We start from the raw sequence: 14,029 nt of genomic DNA on the forward strand, positions 1-14,029 counted from the left end.
TGACACCAAGTCCACACACAGAGGAGTAGGGTTCCTGCCCAGAGTTTTGGGGGTGACAACGAGGAAATATATCTATGGACAAGAGCTTCAGCATCTGCCTACACACTGAGGCTCCGTTCATACAGCCCAGATCAGGAGGGCCCAGGGCAGGCCTAGTTTCAACCAGTCACCAGCCTCTATCCTGTCTTCTACGTTTAGAAATGGAGCCCTAGAGTTCTGGATAGCAGGCTGCCTGGAGAGGGGCCTCTGAACTAGCAGCCAGACATGGATAGGCAGAGTGGGAGAGCTGCCCTACCGCCCTGTCCTCCTGTCTGTAAGGGCTCCCAGTCTGACAGGAGAAATGCTTGCAGAGTTGGGAACATAGGTAACAGGGCTGGTGACAGCTCTTCCATACATGAAATGACAGGCTGAGCCAAGCTGAGTAGCTGAATGTCCTCACTTCCGGCCATCAGTCCTGCGCTTTGTGGAGGCATTTTGGGGGCTGTTACTTTGTCCCTATGTAAAGGGCAGGGACTTTGTCTTTTCTATGCTGGATCCTTCTCTCATCTCTGCTGGCTGAGAGACAGGGGTGTCTAGCTCAGATGCTCTTCTCTGAAGGAAGGCATGGGGGAGCCAGTCCAGGTGATGTCGACAACAGATGCGGGGGTCGGGACAAGACCTGGAACAGAGAGAGGGTCCTGAAACTCCCAAAGGGCTGGCAACAAGGGGCGGTGGCCTCTCCCACTGGGAGATGAGTTTCCTTCCCGAAGCTCCTTCTCATGAAGTTCCTTCTCACGCGATGGGCCGGAAGGAGTTATGGGCCTATTGTTCCCTGGCACGCTATCCCTCCCCCAGCCCTCCCCAGCTTTCGGGTGGGTAGGAAGGAGTAGGAGGAAGTGAGCTGAGCCCGGGCCCTGGCAAGACCCCAGTGAAAAGGGTGCAAGTCCTGGAGATGCTGGCTCACATGTGGGCCTGAGGTGTGCCCGGCTGCTCATGGTAAGCATGTGGACTCGCTCCTGCACTGAGAACATTTCCCAGCATTTCTGCTGTGTGTGTACACTCACCTGAAGCCTGACACTTTATACGTACTATCTCATAAAGCCTCTTACCAGCCCTGTGAGGTAGACTTATTATCCTCAGTTGCAAGATGAGAAAAGCCAGACTCAGGTTATGCAACCGGCTAGTGAATTTGAGCCAACCACCTGCTTTTTCACTTTCTGCTTCCAACGCCTGCTGAGCTGGAACAGCTCTTTAACTGCTGGCCCAGGACAGAAGTACGGGGATGAAGGAAGGGAGGGGCATGAAAAAGCAAACAAATGTCACCTTACTATCTGTCCTTGGGAGAGCACAGGTGGCCTCAGCAAAGCCCAGAGGCTGCCTTCTTCCTCGGAACAGTTTGAGGTGCACCAGGTGTAGTCCTTGTCTAGAAATGTGCCAACTGTATAACCCGAGAGCTGCCAGACCGGCGGATAATCAGAGAGCTCGGCCTTAGGGAGCTAGCTGAGGGGGCCACTGAGAGTTGGGGAGCTCTTAATAAGGTACAGGGCAACCTCAGGGGCTGACTCTCTGAACTCAACCCTGGTATAGGAAAAGCGGCATCTAGATTCCTTGTTAGAGGCGCGCTCACATCCGGTTCCAGACACCTTACCTCATCCTTAGATTCCTTTGCTAACTGGAAAATCCTTGCTTGGGAAGCAAATTGCCTCAGGAAGAAATTTACCTGACAGATCTAGGTGAGAGGCAACAGTGATTGGGTTTATTTGCGTAGGGATGAAGGGTATACTGGGAGAGAGATGACTCTGAGGATTAAAGAAAGGACCAGGAAGGATCACCTGGCCCAGGGACACAGCTCCCTTCCAAAAGGGTGAACTACTACCGAGTTAAGGCAGTGGAGTCGGGCTGTGGAATTGTCAGCAGACCCTGGCTTGGGGGTCTTCAGGCCCCTCTGAGAACTGGAATGAACTTGGTTTTCACTGTTAGAAGAGAGATCTGGAAGGTGACACCTGGCAACCCTTGTGCACCTCTGCTAGCTTTCTTCTGTGACATTATTTCCCATGGGCCTATTGTATTGGGCTCACTTTTCAAGGAAGTTCTGGATACTGTGATTGACCTCCTACGTGTTCCACCACTGAATCACAATTCCCACTCTGGAGTGGGGTTGGGGGCAACTTAAAGGGAAGACCTGGTTGGTGGGACATGCTTAAGGGAAAGAGCTGGGGACCTGACCTGTGCAGAGCGTGGGGTCCAGTGGAGTCCCTCAACCTCCACTGGGAGACAGAGACAGGAGCCCACCTTAGGGTCTTGTCTACATCTCATCTTTGCCCAAATCGTCCATCAGTGTTTTCCCAACTCCTAGAGTCAGAACAGCCTGAGATGCTTGCTGTATGTCCAGGGCCTGCCCAGGACAGAGCAAGACAGAACTGGCTCCATCTGCCTCTTACCTGCTGTCAGAGACAGTAGTGAGTGAAGGAGCAAAGTCTCTATGTCCAGTTTTTCCTGCCTTGGCTCTGGACAGAGCAGAGCCTGAGGTCATCTGGTTAAAGATTGGCCAAGTGTGCGTGAGAAGCCCAAGCCAACTCCAGTCCACTTGTGGTCAGATTGGGCAGTGACCACTGGATGTCAATCAACAGACCTGTCCTGAAACTTGCCAGGAAGCTGAGCCTGCAGAACTTTGATCGAAGGCAGTATGGAGATGTCTGCCTGTTGCCTCAAGGGTTTCCACGTGCCACGATCAGTCAGTGGTCTCCAGGGGAATAGCAGGGCCAAAATGAACACGCATTACGAAATACAGTTGGCTTGTACGATGCGGGCTCAGTAGACACTCACCAGCAGGAAGCAAATGTGGATCTGGGTGTGGTGATGGCCTTGGGAGGAAGAGGCAGGATAATCTCTGTGAGTCTGAGGCCAGTTTGGTTTACAGAGTGAGGCTATGCCTCAAAACAAACAAACAAATGAACCCCACAAAACCAAAAAACCAACCAGACAAAAGAAGTGAAGTGGAGCAGGAAAAAAATCCTGATTTCTTGTACCTGTCTGGTCTTTCTCTCTGTTCTCACGCTTTCATTTTCTTTCTTTTTTTAAATTTTTAAAAAAATTTTTAAGATGTATTTATTTATTTATTTATTTATTTATTTATTATGTATACAACATTCTGCCTGCATATATGACTAAAAGCCAGAAGAGGGCACCATATCTCATTACAGATGGTTGTGAGCCACCATGTGGTTGCTGGGAATTGAACTCAGGACCTCTGGAAGAGCAGTCGGTGCTCTTAACCACTGAGCCATCTCTCCAACCCATGCTTTTATTTTCTTAAAAAACAACAGCAGCAGCAACAACAAAACGGAAAAAAAAACCTATTTTTACTTTTATTTTGTGGTGTGTGTTTTGCCTGCGTGCACGTCTGTGCACCACAAGTTTGCCTAGTGCTTGAAGAGGCCAGAGGATCCCAGGAGCTGGACTTAGAGACAGTTGTGAGCCACAATGTGGGTACTGGGAACCAAGCCTGGGGCTTCTGGAAGAGCAGTCAATGAATTCAACCACTGAGCCATCTCACTAGCCCCCCTGAAACTTCTTTATGTCTGGGCTGCTGTTGGGGAGTGCTGCCTGTCCATTCTGGGGGCCAGCCTTCTCTCCTTGGTTAATCCTTCCTGCAAACGCCCTCCCAGATCCATCCAGAAATGTGTTTCTTCATTGACTGCAGATCGGATCATGTTAACAAGCAAGATTAACTATCAATGGGTGGCCACTTTCATAATATCAGCATGACTGTTATGGTCCAACCACTTCTGACTGAATTTGAGGTCTGCTGTCAGTAGCTCATTGCTGGAGAGCACATAGGCTCCAATGGGATGGCTACCACTGTTGCTTTGCTGAAAGGGGTGTTGATAAACTGCCTTCTCAATTTTGTTTTGTTTATGACCACCATAAGTGCTACTCTCAGCTCAGAGAGTCATTACTTGTAGGCCATATTTGTTTTGAACTTTATGAGTCATAGAGAAAGCAAAAATGAATCTAGGGAGCGAGATGGAGCCTGACGTGGTGGTGCACAACTTTAATCCCAGGACCCAAAAGGCAGAGGCAGATTAACCTCTGTGAGTTTAATGACTTCCATTCCAGTAAAGGGCTACATAGCGAGCCCCTGCCTCAAACCCAAACCCAAAGTCATCCCAGGGCTTTTCGCATGCTGCCCTTAGCATCCAGCCCTTTCCTTCTCCCAGCCTCACTCCGAGCACGCCACTAACATTTTCCCTCCTTGTTTTCCCACATCTGGAACCCAGAGAACCCTTAATCCCACCATAGCCAGCAGCCCTGTCCTTAGAATTACAACAGCGATTAAGGAGTCCCAAGAGGCCTCGTTTAGTTCAGATGCGTAGGCTCCGAGCTGGAGGTGTCTGACCCCAAGCCTCTGCACACCGACTGCACAGTCCTGTCTCTGCTGCCCACTGGAAATTGGCTTTGCTCTCACAGAGGAAACACCACAGACATCTTCACATCTTGTTATTTTTATTGTTCTAGACTTCTGTTTTCATCTTATTTTACATTATGTCTATGTGTGTCTCTGTGTGGGAGTATTTGCACATGTGTTTAAGTACTCATGGCGATCTGGGACATTGGGTCCCCCCTGAGCTGGAGTTACCGGTGGTTGGGAGCTGCCCAATATGGTGCTGGGAACCAAAGTTGGGTCCTTTGTCGGGGTTATGTGTGTTTTTAGCCACTGAGCCATCTCTCTAGCATTATTATTATTATTATTATTATTATTATTATTATTATTATTTAGATGAGGCTCTCTAGATATTCCTAGTTGGTTTGAAACTTGCTGTGTAGATCATGGTGGCTTTGATATCTCATCTTTCTTTGTCACACAGTATTTTATTGTCTCACTTGACATTTTAAAGATTGTGGTAAAACACGTATGAATTTACCATTTAAGTATGCAGTTCATCGTGTGTGTGTGTTATATATATGTGTGTGTGTATATAATATATATATATATGTGTGTGTGTGTAATATATATATGTGTGTGTGTGTGTGATGTTTTAATTATGCTTGGTACAGGGAGTGGCACTATTTGGCAGTGTGGCCTTCTTGGAGTAGGTATTTCACTGTGCTTTAAGACCCTCACCCTAGCTGCCTGGAAGCCAGTATTCAGCTAGCAGCCTTCAGATGAAGATGTAGAACTCTCAGCTCCTCCTGCACCATGCCTGCCTGGATGCTGCCATGCTCCTGCCTTGATGATTATGGACTGAACTTTTGAACCTGTAAGCCAGTCCCAATTAAATGTCATCCTTGTAAGAGTTGCCTTGGTCGGGGTTGGGATTTAGCTCAGTGGTTGGCTTCAAGGCCCTGGGGATCCCCAGCTCAAAAAAAAAAAAAAGAACCAAAAAAAAAAAAAAAAAAAAAGAGTTGCCTTGGTCATGGTATCTGCTCACAGCAATAAAACCCCAACTCAGACAGTGTGTGTTGTGTGTATGTTTGGTGTGTTACGTGTATGTGCACATGTATATGGGGGTGTGCATGCCCAACCCATGCATGTGCATTCAGAGCCCAGAGGAGTGTGTGAGGTTTCTTATTCTATCACTCTCTGCCTTGTTCCTCTAAGACAGGGTTTCTCACTGAACCGGGAGCTAGCTGTTTGGAGTAAGCTTTCCCAGGATCTACTTGTTTCTGCCCCTTTACAAGCAGGTATGGATGGGTCCCTGTTTTATGTGGGTGCTTGGGATTCGAACTTAGGCTGTCATGCTTGCACAACAACAATCTCTTTTACCCACAGAGTCATCCCCTCCAGTGAAACCCGAGCACCTCTGAGGATGTTATTCTCCCCTGACTATGAGAAGCCACACCTTCTACTTGAGATAGGACATAGGAGCTACCTATCCACCATCGGCTGGATGCCCTCCTTTCTGTCCCTTTCAAGTGTCCAAGTTTCAAGTGTTCAAGTGTCCAAGCATGAGGAGAAAGCAGTAAATGAAGCAACCACCGTGACTATGAGGGAAAGAGGATTCAAGAAAGCAAAGCCTATGAACCCGTATGACAATATAAATGGACCTGGAAAGAACTGTGTTAAGTAAAAGGAGCCAGTCACAGACCATAACTCACTGGATTTATATGAAACAGCCAGAGTTGGCAAATCTATTGAGTCAAAAACTAGATTAGCACGTGGCACAGCAAGCGAAACAGGGTAGGAGGAATAGTCATAAATCTTAATGGGTATGGGTTTCCGGGGAACAATGTAGACAATATTGAAAATTGATTGGAGATGAATTAAATGGTGGAGGAATTGTATCTCGAAAAAGCTGTTATTTAAAAAGAAAGGAAAGGAAACAAGGGTGGCGGCCCCGCCGATGTCTCGGCCATCTTCACTTGGAGAAGCGTGGCCAGGCCTGGATGTGTTCACAGGTTCTGGGCTTCATGGTCAGCCCATAGGTGGGTGTCAGGTCCACCTTCACGCCCGGTGGCACAGTGAACTCCAGCTGATGCAGGAGGATGGCTAAGAAGAGGAAGACTTCCCACTTGGCCGGGATCTCCCCAATGCACCGGCGCTTTCCCAAGCCGAAGAGCATCACCTTCTCACTCAGGGTCTTGTCGATGGCCGTGTTGTCATTGGTAAGAAACCGCTCTGGGCGGAACACAAAGGGGTCTTTCCACTGCTTCCTGTGGGAGGAACAGATGGGACCTGAGCTGTGTGGCCTCTGGGAGGAAAGGGTGGCCGCATGGGGAAGGCACCACGTTGCTGTTTATTTCCTTCTGTTATTGTTCCTTTTGTGTTGGTTTTGAGACTGGGTCTCATGCACCTAAAGTTGGCCTTGAACGCCATTCATAACCCCAGGGTCACCTTGGGTGACATTCTGACCCTTCTGCCTCTACCTCCCACGTGCTGGGATTACAAGCCTGTGCTATCACACCCAGTGCTTCCGATGGAACCCAGGGCCTTGGGCGCGGTTGGTGAGCAACTCTACCAACAGAGCTGCACCTCCAGCCATACTAATGACTTTTTAAAAAAAATTCTCTCTAAAATGATCAACTTTAAAGAGAGTGGACTTCGAGGGGGGAATCTGAGGGAGAAGGGAGTTAGGGGGAAGGACTGGGGGAAGGAGAGGGAGGGCTGCAGCTGGGATATAATACATAAGAGAAGAATAAAAAAAGAGTGGATTGTGATTGTATTTTAATTTTTAAATCATATTTTTATTTATTTACTCGTGTGCATGTGGAGGACAGAGGACAACTTGTAAGGATCAGCTCTCTCCTTCTCGTATGTGGGGTCTAGGAACTAGGGCCTTCTGCACCACATATACTACCAGCGAGCTATTGAAAGAGGGAAGACATGTTGCTCTCCCTCCCGTTTGCAATAGCCCAGTAGCACGGAGCTCAGTGCTCACTCAGCTCATGCTCATTTTTCTGACTAAAAGTTGACAATACAAATACAGATGGCGTTCTCATATTCAGTATGTCCTGGTTTGGATGGATCTCCTACCTACAATTTAGAGAGGACTTACCCAAGGGAGTCATTAGATGATTCCCATAAATCATTTGGGGTATCCTTGTTATCAGATTGGAACCTTGGGGTATGAGGAAACTTCCTAATTTCTCCTTCCTTCCTTCCTTCCTTCCTTCCTTCCTTCCTTCCTTCCCTTCCCTTCCTCCCTCTTTCCCTACCTCGACCTCTACCTCTACCTCCCCTTTCTCTCTTTCAACAGATATAGAATCTATGCTAGCCTAAAACTCACCTAGAAGTCCACACTGGCCTTGAACTCGTAATTCTCCTGCCTCAGCCTCCTCAATAGGGTGGATTACAGGCATTTACCACCCACACCACATACCTAGTTAAGTTCCCTGTACACTGAAGTTTGTGAAACAGGGTCTAAATTTTGTCACTTCAATAGGCTATCTAGCAATGAGGCATTCCTCTTTTTTTTTTTTTTTTTTTTTTTTTTTTTTTCCGGAGCTGGGGACTGAACCCAGGGCCTTGTGCTTCCTAGGCAAGGGCTCTACCACTGAGCCAAATCCCCAACCCCGAGGCATTCCTCTTATAAGCACTTCCTGAAGGGACAGACTGCCTTCCTATTGCAGAGCATGACCTTTCCCGAAGGGACAGACAGATAGCCTTCCTATCGCAGAGTCTGCCCCTTCCTGAAGGGACAGACAGCCTTCCTATCGCAGAGCCTGCCCCTTCCTGAAGGGACAGACAGACAGCCTTCCTACCACAGAGCCTGCCCTTCCCTGTGAGGGCTATGTGCTTACTCATCATGGTTGACCTGCCACTGGTTTATGAAGATGCAGCGCTCCTTGGGAATGTGGAAGCCATTCAGTGAGGTGTCCCTCGTTGTGCTGAGGAAAGAAGACAGATATGTCAATCTCAGGGCTTGGAAAAGCTGAGATGTGGCTTGTTCCTTCCTCCACTCTATCTCAGTTTCTGACTACCACAGTCTCCAAACCCAGTACTGGGAGACCATGTGAAGGTCAGGGAATATGGGCCCAGTTATCTTTCCTTTTCTGGGACCCTGCTCTTCAACAGTTGTTTACTAGACTCTCTTTGTGCATTGGGGCAGTCTGAAGCCAAGAAAGTAGCAGTTGGGGCTTGCCATGATGAATCTGTAGCTGTTTGAACTAGGAATAACTAGACTAGGGTTTGAGCCAAGCTAAATGTTCGTGCTTATAGTCAGGGAACGTGGGCTGGAAGTTCTACAAATCGTTGGAGAGTTACTGAGCCAAAAGGAGCGTCTACATGGAAGAGTGCACAGTCAGGACTGACGTTGGGCAAGAGTAGAATTTGGGAGCCAGATATGTGGGTAGATGTCTTTCCAGGGAGGGTCAAGCTTAAGCAAAGTTGGCAGGTGCCTGGGTTACCCTTGAGAGGGACAGTGAGGAGCACCTGGCTGGAGAAGATGTCCACAGGGAGCAAATACAAGTGGAGGTGAATGACAGTTGGGGCCACAGGGGACTGGACTGGGTGGGGTAGACCAGGGGCTGAGGTCAGGAGCTAAGGACAGGCTTCAGGAATGAGATTGATCCTGAGCTGGGGCCAGAGCCGAGAGGCTAGGTGGAGGAAAGTATGAAAACTTGGGGGGCATAGTATAGGGTCATTACCTGTGGGGGATGGTGAAGGGGACAAAGGATGTGTATCGGTAGATCTCCAGGATGAAGGCCTCCAGATATGGCAGCTGGGGTCTGTCAGAAAGCCGTGGCTGCTGATCTCTGCCAATCACCGTGTCTGCAGAGCACAAGCAGAATTCATGGGATGTTCTGCCCACTCCATTCACGTGGGTCCCTCCTGCACTAGTATCACTCTGTCTATGTTGGACTGTTGCCTTGTGTTTCTGAGACCCCCATAATTCTCCCACCCAACAACATATCCAGACAAGTGGGGGATGCCATATGCCCAGGACTTACACATAGTGGACACATAAACATGTATCTGTAGGTCAAGTGACCCAGCACCTCAGGGCTTCTCTGACTTTAGGGTTGGGATCAATACATACCCAGCTCCTCATGAATCTTCCTCTGCACCTTGGGCTCTGTCACAAGTAGCAAAATGCTCCAGGAGATGGCTGTTGTGACTGTGTCAAATCCTGGGCAGCAGGGAGTAGGGTAAGGGGGAAATAAGATGAACAGAGGGAAATGGGTTTTTTTTTTCAGTATTGTTTTGTGGGTTTTTTTTTTATTTGTTTGTTGTTGGTTTTTTTCTTTTTTTCTTTTTCTTTTTTTTTTTTTTTTTTTTTTTTTTTTTTTTTTTGAGCTGGGACTGAACCCAGGGCCTTGTGCTTGCTAGGCAAGCGCTCTACCACTGAGCTAAATCCCCAACCCCTGTTTGTTTGTTTGTTTTTTTTTAACCATTCAACACAAATGGAGCCCTCTCTCTCTCTCTCTCTCTCTCTCTCTCTCTCTCTCTCTCTCTCTCTGTCCCTGTGTTTACCCTGAGGGAAGGACTGAGTCCTCAACAGAATCTTAAAAGCCGAGCTTATTTCTAGAATTCCAACACTATGGAGTCAGAGGCAGGAGAATTGCAGTTAGTTTGAGGTCAACTTGGAATACAGAGGTGACACCTAGTCTCAAATATAACAAGTCAAAACTAACCAAATCCGAAACCCAAACAGATAAAACCCCATAAACACTCGTTTCTCAGTCAGCAGCTGGGATTATAAGCCTGAACTTCTAGGTGGTAGAACTCTTACACTTTCCCTGTGGGTAAACCCAGACCTCCAAAGGGTAGGGAACTCCTTTGAGTTGAGTTACTCCTAGGAGTTGGTGGGCAGCATGAGGTCACACCTTGGTCCTAGGGCAGGTGTCTGACCTGTGTCCCCTGACATTGTTGATGAATGGGCTGATAGGCTGGGTGTGGGTGAATAGCAGTTGGTACATGGAGAGGTAGGAATGTGGCTCCTACCAGCTCCAAAGATGTCATTGACAATGTTGACAATCTTCTCCTGAGGGATGAGACCACCGTTGTCTTTGTAGTTCTCACTGTGCTTGAACAGGGCGCCTGTGATGTCCTGGATACTGTTCTAGGAGCACACAAGTTTAAGAGAATTTAGGCACTTCGGTGCCCAATGCCCAACCTCGCCCATCCCATTTGATATACCCTAGGGGGCCTGAGAACTGCCTTGGCCTCCAGGCCCTGGGCTGGAGCTCGGATTTTTGAACTAGCATCAGCGCTAAACAGAGCATAGTCATCTCATGTGCCCCGACCCTTCTTTCCCATAACCCCAGGGCTCAGGTTTCAGAGGAGGAAGAGATAGGGTGAACACAGGGAAGAAAACTGACATGAAGCTGGAGCTTACTTAGGTTTTGTTGAGGTTCATTTCCTGCAGAACAATAAATAGCCTTTAAATTAGCGACCCCACCCCCACCCCATATTGCAAAGTTCTGCCAAGGCTCCGTTGACATGCCTTTGCTTTCTGGGGTTTGGAACAGTCCCCAGAGGCGAGCTGTAAGGAAAGGCTTCAGGTCCTACAGTTGCTAAGTAGCCCAGAGCCTTCCAAGGTCTTGGCAGCACATGGCAGCACCCGGGAGTACCTGGGAGTTCTCTGGTGGCGGTGCAGATCACAGTCTGCCTCTCAGTCTTACCTTGTTGAAGTCTTGATAGTGTTCCTGGACTGTTTTCTGCAGAAACAGCACAAAGTTATCATTGAAGTTCTTAAACCTCTTGAGGGCTGGGTTGGGCAGGTAGCGCAGGACCGGGAAGAAGTCCACAGCATTCCCTGAGGTGACATTCTCCACAAAGTCCTTGCTGCTCTTCACGATGTTCAGCATCTCCTCGCTCTTCCTGGGGAAGTTCTTCCCAAAGCACATGGCTCCGATGACGTTAGCCACCGATTCCACCACCTGGTTGACTGGTTCGAAGTGGCCAACCTCTGCCATCAGCTTCTGGAACTTGCTGACTAGATGGTTAGCCTCTTTGCTCACGTGCTCCTCCAAGTAGCAAGAGGATACTGATGTGGGGTCTGAGGCTATGGAGAAACTCTTCAGCGCATCCTGGGCCAGGCGCCGGCGGGCAGCCCACACCGGTCCAGAGTCTGGGTTGAAAGTCATGCTCTTGCCGTTAGTGATAAGTGTGAAGCTGTAGAGGTCTGGCCGGCCTTTGAAGTCATCCCCCTGCTTCACCAGGGCCTGCTTGATGGTGTTCAGGCCGCTCAGCACCACCACGGGTGTGGAGCCAATGCGGATCTGCAGCACGTCCCCATACTGCTGACTCAGCTTTGTCAGAGATAGGTGTGGGTTCTTCCCCAGGGTCAGCATGTGCCCAATGAAGGGCAAGCCCCAGGGTCCGGGAGGACTCTTCAGACCTTTGGGAACCTGGGTCCTTGTGGCTCTCAACACCCAGAACACTAAACCGAAGATGGCAGTGGCCAGTAGCAGCTCTGGGGCTAAGGAGATATACTGGGAGAACGCCATCTGTACGACTGCAGGAGAAATGGAGATGGCCTGGTTGAAGATGGATTCTGAGCCTTCCATTTATTTTTTCCGCTCACTCACTCAGTAGGCGCTGACATATACTCTATGTTTGTGGGGCCCTCAACCTCACATCAGAAAAGTGAATCTACCTGGCATGTGTCTTGTTCTTTCGGGGATTTGCCCTGACGCCATCACAGGAGCCAAGGGCTGGAAGGGAGCCTTGCATTTACAACTTTAGTGTCTGGATTTCCATCCCAGGCTGTTCTGTCTGCCTTTCTCATGTCCAGTTCTGAGACTGGTGTGGATGCCAGTGACCACTCCAAAACAATGACGCTAAAGGCAACCCCTCAAGAGCACCAATAACGGGGTTGGGGATTTAGCTCAGTGGTAGAGCGCTTGCCTAGGAAGCACAAGGCCCTGGGTTCGGTCCCCAGCTCCGAAAAAAAGAAAAAAAGAAAAAAAAAAAAAAGAGCACCAATAACAGCGTTTGCTGCACTTTCTACCGGAGGGTCCAACACATTGTCGGTTCCCTCTACATACCAAAGAACAGAAGATGCCTCTTTGCCCAAGCAACAGAAGGCCACTGTTTCTGAGAGGATATCAATGGCCTGTGATATCCTCCCTTCTCAGTAACTCTATCAATACCCACAGAGGTACCTCCTGCAAAAGCGAGTCTTCATTTTAGCACTGTGCTTAGAGGCCGAAGTAGGCTACAGCCAGGTCTGGGGCTGTCCGATGTCAGGTGGGTGTTCTCTCCCTACCTCTTCACTCCAGGTAACTGTCCTTAGAAAAAGCCTGGGTGAAACCGTGTAATTAAAGATAATGGGCTAGTGAGATGGCTCAGTGGTTAAAGCACTTGCTGGCAAGTCTTCCTGGAATCAGTGTGGTAGAAAGAAGGGACTGACTCCTGAAATATGTTGTCACACATAAGCTTCGGTGTTCTGATGGACAGACAGACAGACACACACACAGAAACAGAGATACACACGCAAACATATAAACACACACAAACATATAAACACACACACAGACACACACACACACACACACACACACACACACACACACACACGGGGATGTTAAAAAGAGAAGCTAAGGTGGGTCCCTGTTTCTCCATCTCTCATAGCATTCAGGAAATAGAAGCGGATTTCATGGTCTGGAAAGACACACAGACATACCTGAAGGGCAGGGGCTGGAGACTGGCAGAGTTGTAGGAGTCAGTCCAGGACTTCTGGGTTCTGACAAGGGGCCTTTTATAATACCACCTCCTCTGGACTGGCTCGGCTGCCCAGGTCACTTGATATCAAAGCTGGATACTGCACAAAGCTAAAAGGATCAATTCTTGGCTTCAAGCCATGATCCCTCAGTTCCACCTTTCACTTGGGGCTTAGGAATAGCTCTTTGGGTCAGAAGTGGTTCTGGGTCCATGGAGATAAATATCCATAGAGATAAAAAATATGACATTTTAGGGGCCAGGGTATATTTCTTTGAAAGAATACACTTCTTTCAAAGACAGCAGAGTTTGGGTGTAAAAATTAAGCTGATGGACAAGTATAGCCTCTTTCCCACCCATGAGCAAGGGACATGCCTAGCCCCACAGCCAACCAGGGACAGCTCATGCTCCCCACAGAGGCAGATAGGGAGGTACTTTTACTAGTGACTTGTCTTGATGTGACAACCTACTGACAAAAGCAAGGAAAGGAAGGAAGGAAGGAAGGAAGGAAGGAAGGAAGGAGGGAGGGAGGGGGAGGAAGGAAGGAAGGAAGGAAGGAAGGAAGGAAGGAAAGAAGGGTGGGTTATTTTGGCCCACACTTTTGGAGTATAGTCCATTGTGGCAGAGGAGTTGCAACAGCAGGAACGTGAGGTGTCTGGTCACATGGCATCTACAGTAAGGAAACAGAGAGAGAGAGAGAGAGAGAGAGAGAGAGAGAGAGAGAGAGAGAGAGGACTGCTGGTGCTAGAGTCTTTGTTTTTGTTTTTGTTGTTGTTGTTGTTAACCAGGGACTACAGTCTAAGGATGGTACAGCCCACACTCAGGCTTGGTTCTCCCTCCTCAGTTAACCTTTCAAGGTGATTCTAAATCTCACCAAGATGACGCTGGAGATTAACCATCACATGTATGATCTAGCTACCTCATGATGCCCCCCCCCCCGTGTGT

General features: G+C 48.6%; 1 protein-coding gene across 1 annotated transcript; it reads right to left on the bottom strand.

Moving 5' to 3' along the window:
- Window positions 1-6,065: 6,065 nt before the first annotated feature.
- Window positions 6,066-13,090, bottom strand: LOC116908076 (cytochrome P450 1A2). The gene is made up of 7 exons (XM_032911352.1): window positions 13,050-13,090; window positions 11,044-11,879; window positions 10,364-10,481; window positions 9,459-9,548; window positions 9,067-9,190; window positions 8,221-8,307; window positions 6,066-6,633 (listed from the first exon to the last, which is right to left on the bottom strand). Exons 2-7 carry the CDS (start codon window positions 11,869-11,871, stop codon window positions 6,339-6,341), a joined length of 1,542 nt encoding a protein of 513 aa, XP_032767243.1. The 5' UTR covers window positions 11,872-11,879; window positions 13,050-13,090; the 3' UTR covers window positions 6,066-6,338.
- Between the last annotated feature and the right edge of the window lie 939 nt (window positions 13,091-14,029).

This window comes from Rattus rattus, chromosome 8, assembly GCF_011064425.1.
Source record: "Rattus rattus isolate New Zealand chromosome 8, Rrattus_CSIRO_v1, whole genome shotgun sequence".
In the NCBI taxonomy this organism is placed as follows: domain Eukaryota; kingdom Metazoa; phylum Chordata; class Mammalia; order Rodentia; family Muridae; genus Rattus; species Rattus rattus.

What these genes read in the sequence shown, in the direction of transcription:
- LOC116908076 (XM_032911352.1), bottom strand. Translation starts at nt 11,871, where the DNA reads ATGGCGTTCTCCCAGTATATCTCCTTAGCCCCAGAGCTGCTACTGGCC. An exon ending in ACTATCAAGACTTCAACAAG is followed by an intron (nt 10,482 to 11,043) that starts GTAAGACTGAGA and finishes GTGTGCTCCTAG; the next exon opens with AACAGTATCCAGGACATCAC. An exon ending in GAAGATTCATGAGGAGCTGG is followed by an intron (nt 9,191 to 9,458) that starts GTATGTATTGAT and finishes TGTGCTCTGCAG; the next exon opens with ACACGGTGATTGGCAGAGAT.